The 17429-nt window shown below is 54.7% G+C and overlaps 1 protein-coding gene across 1 annotated transcript in view; it reads left to right on the top strand.

Annotated features, from left to right (window-relative positions):
- NLRC3 (NLR family, CARD domain containing 3) overlaps window positions 1-17429 on the top strand; it is a 19285-nt gene extending 1856 nt beyond the window's left edge. Inside the window, exons 2-18 of the mRNA XM_010011950.1 lie at window positions 7957-8217; window positions 9296-11039; window positions 11301-11387; window positions 12110-12193; window positions 12478-12561; window positions 13021-13104; window positions 13217-13300; window positions 13760-13843; window positions 14625-14708; window positions 15115-15198; window positions 15305-15388; window positions 15671-15754; window positions 16052-16135; window positions 16304-16387; window positions 16575-16658; window positions 16829-16912; window positions 17339-17429. Of these exons, the coding sequence (XP_010010252.1) occupies window positions 7957-8217; window positions 9296-11039; window positions 11301-11387; window positions 12110-12193; window positions 12478-12561; window positions 13021-13104; window positions 13217-13300; window positions 13760-13843; window positions 14625-14708; window positions 15115-15198; window positions 15305-15388; window positions 15671-15754; window positions 16052-16135; window positions 16304-16387; window positions 16575-16658; window positions 16829-16912; window positions 17339-17429 (3275 nt within the window). The remainder of the gene's footprint in view (window positions 1-7956; window positions 8218-9295; window positions 11040-11300; window positions 11388-12109; window positions 12194-12477; window positions 12562-13020; window positions 13105-13216; window positions 13301-13759; window positions 13844-14624; window positions 14709-15114; window positions 15199-15304; window positions 15389-15670; window positions 15755-16051; window positions 16136-16303; window positions 16388-16574; window positions 16659-16828; window positions 16913-17338) is intronic.

The raw sequence follows: 17429 nt of genomic DNA, 5'->3' as shown, positions 1-17429 counted from the left end.
CATGGCTCAGCCCCGGGAAGGCTCTGTGGAGCTGAGGTTACCACTCCTGCTACTCTGACTCCCAGGCAGTGATCTCTGACTGTGAGGAACAGGGAACTCGTTCTGGCTTTGCAAGGCCTGGGACCTGGTTTGTTTCTGAGGCCTTGGGACGTTTCTGGACTGAGCACTTGAACTGTCATGGCTGGGGAGGCTGCACCAAGAGCTTCCCCATGACTCCCACCCTGATGCCATGTGGCTGTCCCTTGACCCCTTGCCCCCAGGCCATTCCACATGTCCCAGTTAAAGTAAGCACTGGTACCTGTGTGACTTCCTTCTCTGCTGCAGTGCTCCCAGCAGTTAATCACAACAAAGGCTCCATAAGCACCTGCCAAGGCCAGCTCCAGTGACCATCATCCTGATCTGCCTACACAACCTCTGCTTCCCTCTGCTTCAGCTCCCTGGCCTTCTTTACGGTGCTCCGTGTCACCACGCAGACCACGAAGGTCCCACCTTCTGTCAGAACCTGGGCCACATGTCACCCTGAGCCCCTGTAAGTGCAGACCTGTTCAGAGCCCTGGCTTCCCACAGGGCCCTGATAAGGGAAGCTGGGTTGGGCAGGGGCTGTGCGATGGAGCTGCTGGACCCCACACTCTCCCCAGGAGACAAGCACCAAGTCCTTCCAACCCATCTTGGGACTGGCCCCACCGCCTGCTCCCTGTGCTGCTGCTCCAGCTGGGCAGGTGCTTCCCAGCCCCCTGAACCCTCACGGGAACCCAGACCCTGGCTGTTCTGGAAGCTCTCAGTGCCTCTGCCTGTTGCTGCAGGGGCCCAGGCACTTGTCCCCCACCAGAGCAGGGCAGGCAGCTGTGGCACAGCTGTGGATCAACTTGCCTTGGTTCGAATCAGCTCAGCGGGACCTAACTGCTGCAGCAGGAGGGTTGTGGGTCCTCCAGTAACGGGCTTCCTGGCTGCAGCCCTGCCCCTCCGGAGATGGATCCCCAGGGAAATGGCTTCTTGTGGGGCTGAGCTCAGGGATTGGTCCTGGATCACCCCCTGGCCACCTGGGAAATCTGGGGCTGGATCAGCAGCCTAGGTAACACAAGGGATGTGTGATACACAGCTGCAAAGAAGTAACTGGGATGCGTTGATCAACATAAATGAATAATTGTGAAAACAGCAGGTACAGCCCCGACTTGGGCTTCTGCACGGTCGTTTCTGCTGTGAGGGATCTTGCTCTACAACTTACTCGGAAGGGGGAGCTGATGGGGCATCCCAGATGGCTCTTCCTGAAACACACCTCCTGACAGGGCAGAGATTACCACAGACCAGATGCTTGGGAGAGGAAAGGGTTTAATCCCCAAGCAGGCACAGCCCTAGGACTGTCAGGGAACAAGGCTCATGCCTGGAGAAATCCCTGGGCACAGCCCAGAGTGGTGGCTGGAGTCCAGACTCCTGCTTGCCCCAGCTTTCCTCCCCAGACACAGGTCACCAGCTGCAGCCTGTCTAGCCAGAAGCCCATCCCGACCCACACCAGCTCTCCACCATCAGCTGCCATCGCCTATACTGCCATCTCATCTCTACCATCACACACTGGTTTGGGTTGGAAGGGACCTGAAAGATCATCTAGTTCCAATCCCCTGCCACAGGCAGGGACACCTTCCACTAGATCATCTCTGCCATTGCCCCATCTCCACCACCTCCATCATCTCATCTGCCATCATCTCATCTCCACCATCAGCCACAGACCACCCCCTCAGCTAGATCTGATGAAGGGAAAGATGTGTAATTACAGAATTAGATGCAGCTTAGGGCTACCTTCTAGACATAACCAGACCCCACCAGAGCAGGTCTCCCAACAGGATGTGGTATTTTCATCTGTTTTCATGACTTGTGCTTACTCCGACCTCTCCCAAACCACCCCAGCAGCAGGCACTTTTGGCCCACCAAACAAGTCACTGGGCGTAAAGCAGGCAGCAATCCCCACTGTGGTGTGTGCTACCCCATTATTGCAATGGGATGTGCTTTTCCCCCTTCCCTGGGCACTGCTGCTCTGCCCCGGAACTCAGGGAAAGCAGAGCTGTGTGCCATGGATCGCAGTGCTCCTGTGCCACCCTGCCCACCTGCCTTCAGCTCAGCACCTCAGAACCAATAGGATTTGCCTAAATTTCAGCAAAACCTGGGTTAGGATTTACAGATTAAGGGGGTTGTAGAACAAAAATGCAAAGTACTGATCAACACTACTTGCCTGAGCGGAGCTGGAGAGGGGAGATCCCGCCGGTCCCAATGCTGTGGTGGCTCTGGCTCCTCAGGCGGGATAGAGTGCTCCTTTGTGTGATGTGATCCACCTCCTCAGAAATAAATTTGACAAGGAATTCAGCAGTGGCAGAACAATGACTTTGGAGGAAGAGAAGTTTACTCCCGGCCTTTTATTCTGCTCTTTCAAGGTACAACTTGAATTTACTTGTGGAAATGTTTCCATGCATAGCCCAGTGAAGGGCAGAGCTACCAACCACCAGCCTCTTCCATGGGACTGGCTATGAGGGGGTTATGAAGCAAAACCCACATCTCTCCCAGGCCAGGAGAGCTCCTTGTTTCCATTCAAGGTAAACTGTTGTAATTTGGATACTGTTGAGCCTGATGGTGTGGATCTCTTTGGAGAAAGCGGCTGTGCCTGGGAAGTGGCCATGCACAGAACACCCCAGCAAAACAGACCCCAGGGGTCAGACAAGATATGGGCAGTTTCTGGGCTGCTGCTTTTCAGGAGATAGCTGCATCGATTTGCATAGGCAGCAGCCCTGTGCTGACAGGAAGAAAGGTTGAGTGAGACCCACAGTACAGGAAGGGGTGAGGAGCAAACTGAAAGACAGAAAAAGCCAGCAGGCTGAACTGCCACCAGTGGCGGGTGTCTGGCTGCAACACCTTCCCCTGGTGCTGCCCTGAGCATTGCCCCAGCCACCAGGTCACATCACATCCACAGGTCCCACAGAGGCAGGAGCCACCAACCGGAGGGATCCATTTACTACCTTGAACATGAGCATCCAGGCAAGGAGGAAGTGAAGTTCTGGGGATGAAGGGCGGAGCAGTGGCACGAAGGGCTTGCATCCTCCCACCATGCTGAGGATGCCTTCTCTGCTCTCCTGCTCCCATACAGACCCGGGGGAGGCAGCACAAGGCCGAGGTAAGGTTGTGGTGGGGCTTTGGAGGGGTACGGGGAGAAGGGGAGGTCTCACTTGGGCCTCCTGTGTGGGCACAAGCAGCTGCAGACCTCTTGCTGTGATGGCCATGTGAAATGGAGGTGCTGAGCCAATGTGGCAGGGCCAGGAGCTGTTGGGCAGAGGTCCCTGGAACAGGCAAGATGTGGCCCCTTTTAAGAACTTAAAAGCCGCAATAAGGTCTCCCCGAATTCTTCTCTTCTCCAGGCTGAACAACGCCAGCTTTCTCAGCCTTTCCTCATAGGAGAGGTGCTCCAGTCCTCTGATCTTTTCTGTGGCCCTTCTCTGGATTTGCTCCAGCAGCTCCATGTCTTTCCTGTACTGGGGACACCAGAACTGCACACAGTGCTCTAGGTGGGGTCTCACCAGAGCAGAGGAACAGAATACCTTCCTTTGACCTGCTGGCCACATTCCTTTGGCTGCAGCCCAAGATACATTGGCCTTCTGGGCTGCAAGCGCACATTGCCCACTCATGTCCAAGTCAGGGGGCCCTTCATCGCTCTGCTTAATTAACAGAAATTAATAACGTGAAATGTTTTTGGTTCTGCCAAAAGGTGGCAGCTGCAGCCTGGCTTCGGGATGTGCTCAGCTCGATGTGGGGATGGCTGGAGATGCTGGCCTGGCAAATGTCTGTGTGCAGCCCTGGAAGGGGATCAGTTCAGGCTGGATGTATGGCAGGAGAAATAAAGAAAAGCTTCTAGGGTGTATTAATAAAGGAGCCTGAGATTCGCTGGAGGAAACCTAGTGTGCCAGGAAGTGGTGGGAAGGCCTCATGGGGCTGGTTTCTCTCTGTTCCCGTGTCTGGGGGAGGGAGACCAAGGTGAAGTGAGTGCTGTGCTGCTGGGGCTCGAGCTGCACCCAGACACACTGCCCCAGACTGGGGAACTTTGAGGAACTGGCTGCATGGGCAACCCCTGCAGTGATGGGACAGGGAGAAGGCAACGGCTGGGCTGAGGGTCTCTGCGTGTCTGGGGGTACGGAGCTGTGCTGGAGCAGGCATGTCTCTGCTCCTTCAGGTGCTTGGCTAATGATGCCTTTATTAGTTTGGATAAATGGCTTCTGGCACAGGATGGTCCCAAGTTCCCATGAGAGTCCCAAAGCACAGAGTGATGGATCTGTCTGGGCAGGGAATGGCTGCCACATGGAAACCAAACCCACCTCCTGGCAGGAGGATCTGAGAGGTCAGGTAGAGCAGAGAGGCAGCAAATATCTGCTGTGTCTAGGCACCTTCATGCTGTGGCCATCCCAGGGCTGACACTCTCTTGGATTCCTTGGCAAGCTGCTTTTGGTCCATGTTGGACTTCCAGGAGCAAAAGCACATGTATGTAATTAAAGGCAAAGACGAGCCAAAGCAGCTACATCTACATATGTTTTCTGGTGCTGGTGCCAGGCAGTTTGAACCCTGGAACAGGATGCATATGGTGAAAACCACAGAGGGTTGTTTGAGTACATGGTCAGGGGTGGGTTTGGCTTCCAGGCACCATTTGATTTTTGGCCTCTGCTCACATGCATGGTTGGATGTGGGGATGGTGGGACATGGGAGAGAAGCTGGTGGAAGAATACATCAGTGTTGACTGGATATCCTCAGATGGGAGGATTTTCGTGTGGGCTGGGCTTTTGGGCCACACCGGGCAAAAGAAGTATCAATGCCAAGTTCTTGCCAACAAAATCCCTCGCTGGGGCTTGCAGATGCCATTCATCCCACCCTCCAGCTTCCTGTCTCAGTGCCCCCGGAGACACAGGCAGCACATGCCACTGCTGGATCATGGTTTCTCTGGCTGCTGGTGGGGCAGAGCCAAGCACTTGCCCCTGCTTGATCCTAGCCAAGCGCTAGCTGCAGAGCTGGGGCTGAGCTCCATGCATGCAGCATGGACATGGACACTGCTTTCCAGTCTCAGGCACAGGGCGTGGCACTTCCTGAAGACGACTAATCCCAGCAGCCTTGTGATGGGCTGGGACACATCCTGAGGACTCCTTGGATCTCTGTTACAGAGGTTGGCTTCGAATAGCCACTACCCTTCAGACAGCTCTTGTAAGAGTTGATCATGCCCTTCACCCTCCTAAGATGCAGCCTCCAGCATCACTGGGTGGTCCTAGAGCTGCCCCTGAAACTTCTGCTGGAAGCAGTAAAAAATTTGCAGCCACTGCAGTATTTCTGTTGCTGCTTTATGTCTTCTGCTGCTTTATTCTCTTGGTCAGATGCCTTTGTACGAGGTGACCTACAGCTGCTGGTTTCCAGTAGCAGGGTCACACTTTGAAGTAGCATGGGAGGACACCATCAAATACTCTCTGATCTTAGAGCAGGCTTCCCCCTACCAAAGGGCTTTTTCTTGCCAGCCTTGGTTCACAGACAAAGGGCTGTCAGTAACATCACTGCAAGCAGCAAAACCCCCTTTCATTTTGGTGGTGTTGCAGCGCAAAGATGAGAGACTTCAGGGCTGCAAAGACTTAATTGGACTTTCCAGGCCAGTTAGAGAGAAGAAGACATCAAAGGTGAAAATTTCCCTGTGAATTACTCACCAAGCTCCTTTAATTGATGGTATCTCAACTGATGAAGCCACTGTCTGGGGGCAAAAAGCAAGGTGAGCTGCTGCTGTGGCCCTGCATAGCCCTTGTGTGGAGAAAAAGGCTCTGCTGTGGGGCCACCATCGCTGACTGCCAGAGGAACATGGACCTCCACCACTTGTGAAACCACAGGTCAGAGCTGGGCAGTCAAAGAACAGTGGAAGGACCTGGGTTTCTCCCCTGGAGGGAAAGCTGGTGGGTGCAGACCCAGCTACATCAGCACCCCCCACACCTATGAAGGCTTGTCATGTGTGAACCCACCTGGGCACTAGGGTGGGCCAGTGCCACCCCTTGTACACTTACCCCACTCCATAGGAGGTGCTGCAGAAAAGGCTTGATGGGAGATCAGCCAGTGGGGTTTGTGGAACTCGGCTCTGGGAGATGCTGTGCCTGGACGTCCCTCCTGCAGCCCGGCCACCATCTGCACCAGCATGGATCTCCCGTCAGGAGGATGAACAGAAGGGTCTGCAATGGAGATGTTCCAAGCACTTCAACCTTACACCATGGACCTAACCATGAACCAGAAATTCTACCCAGTGAAGCTACATTTGTGCTTTCTCCCTGTACCTGTTAGTGAGGCTGCACTGAAGCCCCCATGGTGCCCATGTCCCACTCAGGAGTGGGTTTGGGCAAAGGCAGCACTGGGACCTCCTTGCCTCTCACCAGCATAACGGAGTGAGTACATAGATCTAGAGCATCTTGTAGGCTGAGTGGAGGTGAGGAAAGGATGGCATGCCAGGAGACACAGGGCACTGAGACACTGTGCTTGCATTGCTGCTGTGATCAGACAGTGCCTGGGGCTGAGAAGTTCCCATCAGGACATGGCCAACCCCTGGAAATGACTTTGGGGCTGGAAGAGAGACGAAGCTGGGCACCCTCAGGTGTGGAGGCACTTTCCATCTCTGCTCAAAAAACAGTTGGACCCAGTGAGAGGACAAACTTCTTAAAACTAAAACACCAAACCCTCAGTGTGGTTTGGCAGCAGCCAAGGGGGAGAGACCAGGTAGATGCTTCTTGTCCAGGCAATGGTTCACCAGTGTGAGTCATTGCCTGAGGATCATCTCCGCTTTCAGCAACTTCACTGCTGAAAATGGAGCATCTACAGAGCTCTACAACAGGATGTGGTGTTGCTTGTGCTCAGCAAGCCCTGACAGAGGCTCTGGATGGTGGTAAGGTTGGTTCAAAACTGAAATGGGCTCTTCATCTCAACTTCCTTCACAACACAGAGAAGGAAACGCACGAGTGGTTCACAGCCCTGCTGTCCCTCTGATGGCACAAGTGGCACTTGGGTGCTTGCTGGCTGACACAGAGATGACATGGGGGCATTGTCAGGGCAGTGAATGCAATCACTCTGCCTAAGAAAGGCTCCAGCATAAGTGGTGATGGTGAAGGCACTAAGTTCATAACACGAGGCAAAGATGCTGCAGCATGATGGTCCTGGCTCTGACCCTGTCAGGTCCACAGCACCAGGGACTCTGGTCTTAGCCAAAAACTGATGAATGGACCCTTGGCTCAACCACAGTGCTATACTAGCTAAAGGTGGGCTCCCTCCCATGCTGATCCTGATCCTTTTCCTCTTCTTCCACCAGGAACATGGATAAAGGCTGAGGAGCCTCAACTGATGCTGTGAACCAGGCAGGGGGGCACGAAGCAGTCGATGGGACGGCCGTGCTGCTGCCAACACAGTGCTCCTCATCCAGGGATCACCACATCACAGGAAGCCTCTGATGGATGGTGAGTGGTGGTGGGCAGCCAGAGATCCTTCATCTTGGTGAAGTTTCATATTAAAAACTGGAACAAGGTGGGGCACCAAGGCATGAGGGTGACAACGGTTCCTAGTCCAAGGGCTTGGGGACTGCTCTGCTGGCACAGGGGGAACAGATGTCTCCAGAGAGAAACTTTTATCTCTGCATGGGCTTGGTTCTTCCAGGAGGAAATATTATTTCTTGATTGTGCTCTTTGGTTTCTTTGACACCGATTTTGATAGCTGCTGCCTTGACCAAGCAGCTCCTGACAAAACAATCTGCACAGCTTTGGGGTAGCATCCTCTCAAGGGCTTTGGCACATTGCTCTGGAGGTCTCGTTTCCCCACACAACTTTCGGAGTCAGATGAGGTGCCCCACCATTGCCTCTCCCCATCCCCCCTGAGCAACGTGCCCAGAGCTTGTTCAAGACCCAACTCTCCTGCTCTCTCCTGCAGAGGCTTGGATCAACCGCTACCGCAAGCAGCTGGTGAGGTCCATCTCGCCGCAGTTCCTGGAGGAGATCATCTGCTACCTGCAGCGGCTGGACCTGCTCACGGCAGAGGAGGCAGGGCGGGTGCAGGAGGCGAGCTCCCTGCCCGAGCAGGTGAGGGCCGTGGTGGACATCCTGGCTGGCAAGGGCAGCTACGCCTCCCAGTCCCTGCAGACCTTCATCGAGACCACCAATTCCCAGCTCTACCTTCACATCACTGTCTACGGTAGGCAGTCAACTTTGGACACAGTGAGGGGTATCTGCACACATGTCTTCGCTATGGGCACTTGCTGGAGTACCTCAAGATGTGCTTGGAGCTGGGAAACATTAACAGCTTTGATGGGAGTGTCCATGCAAGTGATGGTGCCATCTCAGGGTCTCTGCTAGGGACGGACATAGCCAGGGGGTGACAAGGGTTCTCTGCAAGGTCTGAGGGACCTTCCTCCAGGTCCCTTCCTGCCCTCAGCACAGTTCTCTGGGCAGCCCAAGGAGTCTTTAGTGTCCTCAATGTCCAGATCACACCATTCAATCGCAGCAGCTGGGCTGGGAACAGGGGGATGGCAGGAAGAGGATGCCTGGCAGCCCTGACCCCATCTGCAGGCATCATCTGCATCAACTTCATGCTCTCCTTGCAACCCTCTTACCATAAGAGGTTTTCCTCCTGGTTGGAAGGCTCTATCCTTGGCTCTGTCCTTGGCTGGTGTCTGTAGCACCATCCCTTGCTTGTCCAGCCTTAGCTGAAGGGTTTAAATACACTGTACCAGGGGCTGTTGTACCTGAGCCAGGTGAGCAGGACAGGTCCAGAGATGGTCACCAGGTTCAGTCAAGACTCCAACTCAACAGACAAGTTCATGTCAGTGAGGCATGGCTGAGGTCAGGCTGGGAAGTCAATCCAGAGGTCAGGATCAGATCCAGCCAGGGCAACTGGGTTCAGACACAGTCCAGTGGCCACCAGGCAAGTGCAGAGCAGTGAAGTCCAAGACCAAGGTCCAGATCAACAAGGTCCATAGCAGATACAGGCATGATGGCACTGTAGACAAGTGCTCTGGCAACATAGTTTAGGTAGTGGCTGAAGATCCAGGGCTGAGCTTAAATGGGCTCCTGGACCGATGGGTTGAGGCTGACCAGTGCCATTTAAGCTTGTTAGTGGCCTCCAGGCATATACCTTCCTGTCTGGATGTAACAGCTCTGTGAGGTTTCTCCTCTGCATGGGCATGGCAGAGAAGTGAAGCATCTCTCAATTGCATTTGTGGTTACCATCCTCTTCCTCAGCCCACCCTCCCATTTCATTTCTTTCTGTGCAGAACCCATGGTGCAGAAGCACCTGGAGAGTCTCCAAAGCTACTATGGGAATGGCTTGGAGACGGGTCCCCTCCAGCGGCTCACAAACCTGCTGTTGGTGGAAGGCTTGACTGATATCCAGCAAAAGGAGCATGATATTCTGCAGATTGAAGCCACCAAGGGCCTACAAAATGTATCCAAGAGCATCCCTCTGGAGAAGCTCTTCCTGCCTCTCTCCAAGGTCAGCATCCCACCTCGGATCTCTGTCACTATTGGAGTGGCCGGGATTGGCAAAAGCACACTGGTGAAGCTGTTCGTCTACACCTGGGCAAAGGGGGAGATCAACAGAGACATCATCTTTGTGCTGCCCCTCACATTCCGGGAGCTCAACACCTATGAGAAGCTCTCTGTGGAGAAGCTCATCTGCTTGGCATTCCCTCACATCACAGAGCCCAACTGCATCTCAGCAGGAGCCGCCAGGACCCTGCTGATCCTCGATGGCTTGGATGAGTTCAAGACTCCTCTGGATTTTTCCAACACAGTAGTATGCACTGATCCCAGAAAGGAGATCCAAGTGGATAACCTTATCACCAACATTATACGTGGTAACCTGCTGCAGGAGGCTTCTGTCTGGGTCACGTCACGGCCCACAGCAGCCAGCCAAATCCCTGGTGGCCTTGTTGACCGGATGACGGAAATACGAGGTTTTGGAGCTGCAGAGATGAAGGACTTCTTGGACCAGATGTTCCTGGACAATGAAGACCTATCTGGCCAAGTCCTGCATCACATCAGGGCTAACAGGTCACTACACATCATGTGCACCGTTCCTGGCTTTTGCTGGATTTGTGGTTCCTCAATTGGTTATTACCTAAAACACAGCACTGATCAACCCCAAGAAGCAACTGGTGTCCCCAAGACCCTCTCAGAAATCTACTCCTACTATTTTAAAATGGCTCTGAGCAGCGACTGGCCAGAAAAGCCAAGAGAAACCCTCAGGATCGAGCAGGCTGTGAACAACAGCAAGAAGATAGTGGGCAGCCTGGGCAGGCTGGCCTTCTACGGGCTGCTGAAAAAGAGATACATCTTTTATGAGCAGGACATGAAGGCGTATGGCATTGACCTCTCTTTGCTGCAGAGCAGCTTGTGCAGCCAGCTCCTGCTCAAAGAGGAGATGCAGTCCATCACAGCTTACTACTTCTCCCACTTAACCTTACAGGAGTTTCTAGCAGCCATCTATTACTACACAGCTGCAAAGCGGGCAATATTCGACCTCTTCACGGAGAGCGGGATGTCCTGGCCCAAGCTGGGTTTCCTCAGCCACTTCAAGAGCGCTGTTCAGAGGTCGCTGCAGGCAGAGGACAGGCAGCTGGACATCTTTGTGCGCTTCCTCTCCGGGCTCCTGTCCCCACAGGTGAACAAGCTGCTCTCTGGGTGGCTGCTGGTGAAGGATGAGCACAACAGCTTCAGGAGTCAAGTGATCAGCTTCCTCCAGGGCTGCCTGAACACTGACTATGCCATCTCCTCGCGGGCAGTGAACACCATGCACTGCCTGCATGAAATCCAGCACACAGAGATTGCCAAGATGGTGGAAGAAGCAATGAAGAACGAGAGCTTGGCTGGGATGCTCAGCCCTGTGAACTGCTCTGCCCTGGCTTATCTCCTGCAGGTCTCTGATGTCTGCATGGAGGAGACAAACCTGTCTAACTGCCTCACCTACAACATCTGTAAGAGCCTTCTCTCCCAGCTCCTCTTCTGCCACAACCTCAGGTGAGTCCTGGTCAGATTGCATGGGAAGCAAGCAGGGAAGCTAGGCCGTGACTCAAAATCCTGGGTATCGACACCCTGGGAGACAGGGGCCCATCAACATTGTCCATCAGCAGAGAGCTGCCCTGGGGCTGGCCGTGGGTCAGCTCTGCCTCTCTGCTGGAGTTTCTCCACCTGTGACAGGCAGATGTCATGGGAGGGTAGAGCCTTCTCCACTCTGTTCTGCAAACACTTGGTTTTGCTCTTCCCTTGTATGTTCTCCAGGCTAGACAATAACCAGTTTAAGGACAACGTGATGGAGCTGCTGGGCAGCATGCTGAGCGTGAAGGACTGCCATATCCAGAAGCTCAGGTAGGAGCTGGCCCAGGGCAGATAGGCTGTTCCTGGGGATGCAGAGCAGAGCTGGGGGCACCTCAAAACCAGGGTGAAGGTCCTCCAGGGACGTCTCTCACACTGGCTGCCCTGGGTACTATTGACAAACACAGCCCCATACAATCTCCTGCACCCAGGCATGGTGACCTTACCCTCATCTCCTTGCAGTGGCTGGGCACACTGTCTCACCCAGCCCTCCAGGGACCACTGTCTCCTCACTGTTCCTAAAAAATTGTGTAGAAATCCATGCGTTATCCCAACAAATTGCTTCCCAAGGGCACAGCTGGTTGCTGGACACCTGAAGCTCTGCACAGAGCATCTGACATACAGAGGGAACAGCGTCCTGACCCACACAGGGGGGTGCGCCTTGCCCCAGACAGATGGGTCCCCACTGTCCCCACCTTCCTGCCCTTCTGAAGTGGCTGTGCAGAGTGTCCCATGCTGTGATCTGAGCTCCCTTTTCACACCACCAATGAATTTTAAGTCTAAAAACTCCCCTTCCAGCCTGTCTTTGCAATGCCCTGCCTGGGGTCCACCCCAGGACAGCAGACTTCAAACCATCCACCACTTTGCATAGTTGTACCTCGAATCAAACATTCCTCATGACTTTCCTCTGCTCAGCCGTCCCAGCTGTGTCTTGGGACATGCCAGGATCCTCTCTGCAACCCTGGAAACACCCAATTTTTCCTTTTTCTGGGCAGTTTGGCAGAAAATCAGATCAGCAACAAGGGAGCCAAAGCACTGGCCAGATCGCTGCTGGTGAACAGAAGCCTGACAGCACTAGAGTAAGTGTTCCCCCTTTACCAGCTCCTGCCACACACATTCCCCACCGGGAACCATTCTCATGGCTGCAGTGGGGCTGGATCACATTCAGCCTGACTGGGCTGAGGAGGGTCTCCAGCCCCAAAGCCACTATTGCTCAAGAGGTAAACTAACTCTTGCAAGCTGCCGCCCTGGTGCCCCACCTCAGCAGGGCCAGAGACTGTGCCACGTGAAGGCATTTGGCTTAAACTGGGCACAGGCCACTCTGGCTTTGCTTATCTTGGCTTTTCTGTATGTCTCGCCCCAGCCTGCGTAACAACTCCATTGGCCCCACCGGAGCAAAAGCACTGGCTGATGCGCTGAAGCAGAATCAAGTCCTGCTCTCCCTGAAGTAAGGCTCAACTTCTGCAGCACCTCTGGGGCAGATACCCAGGACAAGCCCCCTCAAACCCTCTCCTGTCACATCAAAGTTTTCCCCACCCCAAAGGCCAGCACATGAGGAGACCCTGGACATAACCTGGTTCAGTAGTACTGGGCAGCAAGCATGAGTGCAGCCTGCAGAGACCTGGTACAGATACCAGGCAGCCCCAGGCCACAGATGCTGGGATCCTCCTGCCCATCAGCTTCAGGGGGTCCAGGTTGAGGCTGAGGTCCATCCCTCACATGGGAGCTCACAGGGTGTTGTTGCATGGAAGGAGACATCTTTCATGGGAGAGGAGGGAGCAAGACCCCTGGGCAGGGATGCTTGGGGGCCAGCTGCCCTTCTCATGTCAGGGACAAGGGTAAGCAAATGCCATGGTGGGAGCCACTGCCCCTCACAGCCCCTTGCCCTGCTTCTCTCCCCTTGCAGCCTGCAGCACAACACCATCAAGGAGGATGGTGCCACCTTCCTGGCCGAGGCCCTGTTGACCAACCACAGGCTGACAACCCTGCAGTGAGTGTCTGGGGCCTGCTGTCCCAACTCCCTGCCACTAAGCAGACTGAGATGCCACTGATGAGGACGTGGCACCCAACATTCACAGGTACCACCTTTCTCACCTTTACAGCCTGCAGAAAAATGCCATTGGAGCCCATGGTGCCAGGAGAATAGCAGAGGCACTGAAGCAGAACTGCAGCCTGAAGGAGCTGATGTAAGAGCAGCATGAGGTGGAGGGATGGTGACACCAGCACCATAGATCTGTGGGCAGGAGCAGTGAGCAGGGGCTGGATGGGCTCTGCCAGCTTTGCCACAGGGTGTTGGTGTGAGTGAATGGGGGCAAGGATCACAGAGCTGCTTTTGGAGCAACCCTGTGGAGATGCTCTTCATACCTGTGGGTGTGCAGGGAGCCACATAAAGAACTGAGAGGACAAGTCTTCTCTCCAGCAGAGGCAAGCAGCAAGTCTCCAGGCCCTGTGGATACACATTAAAAACTATTTCAGCTCAAACCCAACATACAAGAACAGAGGTGCATGTAGTCTGTAAATGAGACTGCAGCAAGTTCATGCTTATTGCTGGAGCAGAAAGAGCCTGGGGGACATGAATCCTCTGGCAGCAAACCTAAGCTGGTTGCAGCATGACTGCCAGTAATGCTCTTCTTCTTGTGTCTTAGACTATCCAGCAACTCAGTAGGAGATGATGGCTCGGTTGCCTTGGCCGAAGCTCTGAAGGTGAACCACAGTCTGCAAAGCCTCGAGTAAGTACTGCTCCATGCCCGGTCTCCTGCTTGCCCAGCAGATCACAGCCTCCTCACTCCACCAGCACTTCCCACCCTTCAGAGCCCCCTCAAACCACCCTGGACTCTTCCCACACCTCTCTTATCCCACATCCCCTGCAGGGGCATAGGGCTGGAGCACCATGGAGCAGTGTCAGACTGCTGCCACTGAAGGAATTAATCCTAATCCAGATGATGATTTTTTTTTCTGCTTTTGGAGGATACTAGTAGCTTTGGGCCTTCTCCTAAAGGCTATTCCCCAATGGGAATTAGCTAACAAGGAAGGTAATGACAGAGTCAGGGTGGGATGGTGGGAACTTCATCCCCCTTGGGAATGGCAGCCAGAGGGGATTGCTCCTTCTATCTGGTGTGGAGAGCTGATGGCTCCTGGCCATGAACTGCTGTGCTCAAGGTCCATCACTGGCTTCCCATGGCGTGACAAGGACACAAAACCCACAGAAACCACGTTTCCAGCTGAGCTGGCAGCTGAGTGATGGCCAGACTGGGACAAGACTGCCCGAAGCACTGGCAAACCCACCTCTGCTCAGTGGGGCCAGTGCTGCTGTGGTGAGCAGGGGATGCTGATCCTGGACTGGCTGCTTCTAAAGTTGGTCCTTTAGCCTTGGCTCCCTCCCACACCTCCTGTGGCTGAGAGATGCCCATTTCTTAGTGAAATGGGCACTTTTCACCCCAAACACAACCCCACAGCATACCTGCCATGCCAGGACTGGTTCATCTTCATGTCTTCCTCCATTTGTCTCAGTCTCCAGAGCAACTCCATTAGCAGTGCTGGGGTCACCGCGCTGACAGCAGCTCTGTGCTCCAACAAGGGACTCATCAGCCTCAAGTAAGTGACCAAAACTGGCCAAAAGCTGCTGCTGGGACACAGGAACTTGACAGCAGCCTGGGTTTGTGACTGTTTTTTCCTGCAAGTGCTCTGGGATGCTGAAAGCAGCCTCTGTGCCTCAATCAGCCATGAGTATCTTCTCTCCACAGTTTGATTTCTCCCCTTGGGACAGTATCCAGCCATGTCCCACAGTGAAATGATGACAGCAGGATGGGAGGCTAAGAACAAGCCCACAGCTGTAGGATGCACAGGGAATGGAGGTGCAGATGCTGACGGGGATGCAATTCAGACAGTCTGCCACCATTACAATAGATGGGTCTCAGATCCAGGGCAGCGGACAAGGAGGGGGGAACAGGCAATGTCCTGCCTTGGCTGCTCCTCCTCAGCCCCATGTGTCTTTCCCCAGTTTGCGGGAGAACTCCATCAGCAAGGAGGGGGGCCCCGCCATCGCTCGCGCCCTGAAGACGAACAGCACCCTCAGGAAGCTGGAGTAAGTCCCATGGGCCCCAGAAGGGCACAAATGCTGCTTCACGGTGTCAATGGAGCTGTCCCAAACTCTGTGTGTATGACCTGTGTCCTCTGTCCCCTGCCTCTAGCTTAGCTGCCAACCTGCTGTATGACGAAGGCGGCAAGGCCATCGCTTTAGCGATGAAGGAGAACCGGGCGCTCATGTCCCTCCAGTGAGTTTCTCCTTGGACCTGGCTTGGTTTGAAGTCTTTTGCATGGATGCTGGGCAGGGACACTGCTCCTGGGCCTCAGCCCCTCTAGGCTGTGAGAGTGGCTTCCTTGGATCACTCTTCCACAGGAGGTGTGCTGTGCCATCCAGATGGAGCCACAGGGTCTTACACATGGGTCACTTTGTGGCCTCTGCCACACTGGATGGGAGCGGGTGGGTGCTGAGCCTGGAGGGACTGGGGCATTCTCACAGCCCCAAGCTTCACCTCTTCTTTTCTTGTTTGTAGCTTGCAGTGGAACTTCATCCAGGCAAAAGCTGCTGCAGCCCTAGCACAAGCACTACAGTCCAACAGCAGCCTGGCCAGCCTCGAGTAAGTGGGGACATAGGCGGACAGATCCTGGGCAGCATCTTCGTACAGGGACCCACACAAGGACTCTGCCCTCACACTGCTCCAGGGGAGGTGGTTTTGCCTGCTGCTTCTTCCATGAGCTCCAGTCCATCCTGTGTCCCCATCACTTGTCCCTGGCTGGGGATGCTTTAAGTGCATGGTGACCCAGGGTCCCCCATGCCATTTGAGAAAGCCTGGCACACTGTGTCCTGTCTTGCTGCCCCTCTCCTTGCTCCTGGGTGCCTGGAGTATGGGCAGATTGGCACTTGCATGTCTTAGCTTGCAGGAGAACGCCATTGGAGACGAGGGAATGGCCGCCCTCTCCGCTGCACTGAAGGTCAATACAACCCTGGCACATCTCCAGTGAGTATCCAGGCTGTGGCAGGGGCCCGACATTGCAGCCTGTCTAATGAGCGTTGTGACCCGGGGGTGGGGCGGCGGCCTGACATTGCAGCCTGTCTAATGAGCTTGTCCAATTAACACACCATGGCCCCCTCACAACATGCATTGAAGGTCCTTGTTCTCTTGCAGCCTGCAGGTGGCTTCAGTTGGTGCGGCTGGTGCTCAAGCCCTGGCAGAAGCTTTGATGGTCAACAAGAGCCTGGAGATCCTGGAGTAAGTGCTTGGTAGGGCCAACAAGTCACCATGGCTGTGACACTGCTCCCCAGGGGTGTCCAGGATGCTGGTCCTTAGCTGAGCACCCTTGCATCATGTCCTACCAGACTTGGCTTGTCCCTTGACCTCTCCCACCTCCTCCTGTCCCCCCTGGCTGTCACCCCTCACCACTTGCCTTTCTCTGCAGCTTGCGGGGAAACTCCATTGGCGTGGCTGGGGCCAAGGCAATGGCCAACGCGCTGAAGGTGAACCGCAGCCTCCGCTGGCTCAAGTGAGTATCTTGCTCCCTGGGGTAAGCCAGAAAGACCCTCCTGGAGGCCAGCAGCTTCCAGTGGGGCAAACCGCTGAGCTAGGAGCTTTTCCCAATGCCCATGACATGCACTCCCTCCTGTTGGCCACACCTTCCTGGCTAGTGCTTTCTGAGCCTCCTGCTTCCTTTAGCCTGCAGGAAAACTCCCTGGGCATGGACGGAGCCATCTGCATCGCCACTGCTCTGAAGGGAAACCATGGCCTCACCTACATCAAGTAAGTGGCCACTGCACTGGATGGTGAGGCAGGGATGGGAGACACCACAGGAACCGTCACGGGACCTTCCCCACTGCTGGCACTGCCCATTCCCAGCTGCCCTACAGGGACATCCCCAGTGGGGAAAGGGAAAAGGGCGCATCGTGCTCCTCCCAGCCACCATACCCACACAGTTCCATTCTCCACAGCCCCTCTCTGGGGCTGCCTGTGGGGCAAAGAACCACCCAAAAGCAAAATACACTCTAAAATATCACAGGAATGGTCTGGCTCAACCCCTCCCAGAGGCTTTCTCCAGAAGAGCTCCTGGGTGGCATGGGGAGGGTACAGATGATGCTGGATGCTGGTGTAAAGCTGGGAGCTTCTCTCATACTCACCAAGGATCCTGCTCTGCCTCATGTCCAAGCCTGAACTCCTCTTTGCTCCCAGCCTGCAGGGGAACTGCATCGGCCAGTCAGGAGCCAAGATGATCTCTGATGCCATCCGGACAAACTCCCCTGACTGTGTGGTGGATGTGTGA

Source organism: Nestor notabilis, unplaced genomic scaffold, assembly GCF_000696875.1.
Source record: "Nestor notabilis isolate BGI_N333 unplaced genomic scaffold, ASM69687v1 scaffold3043, whole genome shotgun sequence".
In the NCBI taxonomy this organism is placed as follows: domain Eukaryota; kingdom Metazoa; phylum Chordata; class Aves; order Psittaciformes; family Psittacidae; genus Nestor; species Nestor notabilis.
This window is presented reverse-complemented; position numbering and strand designations above follow the sequence as displayed.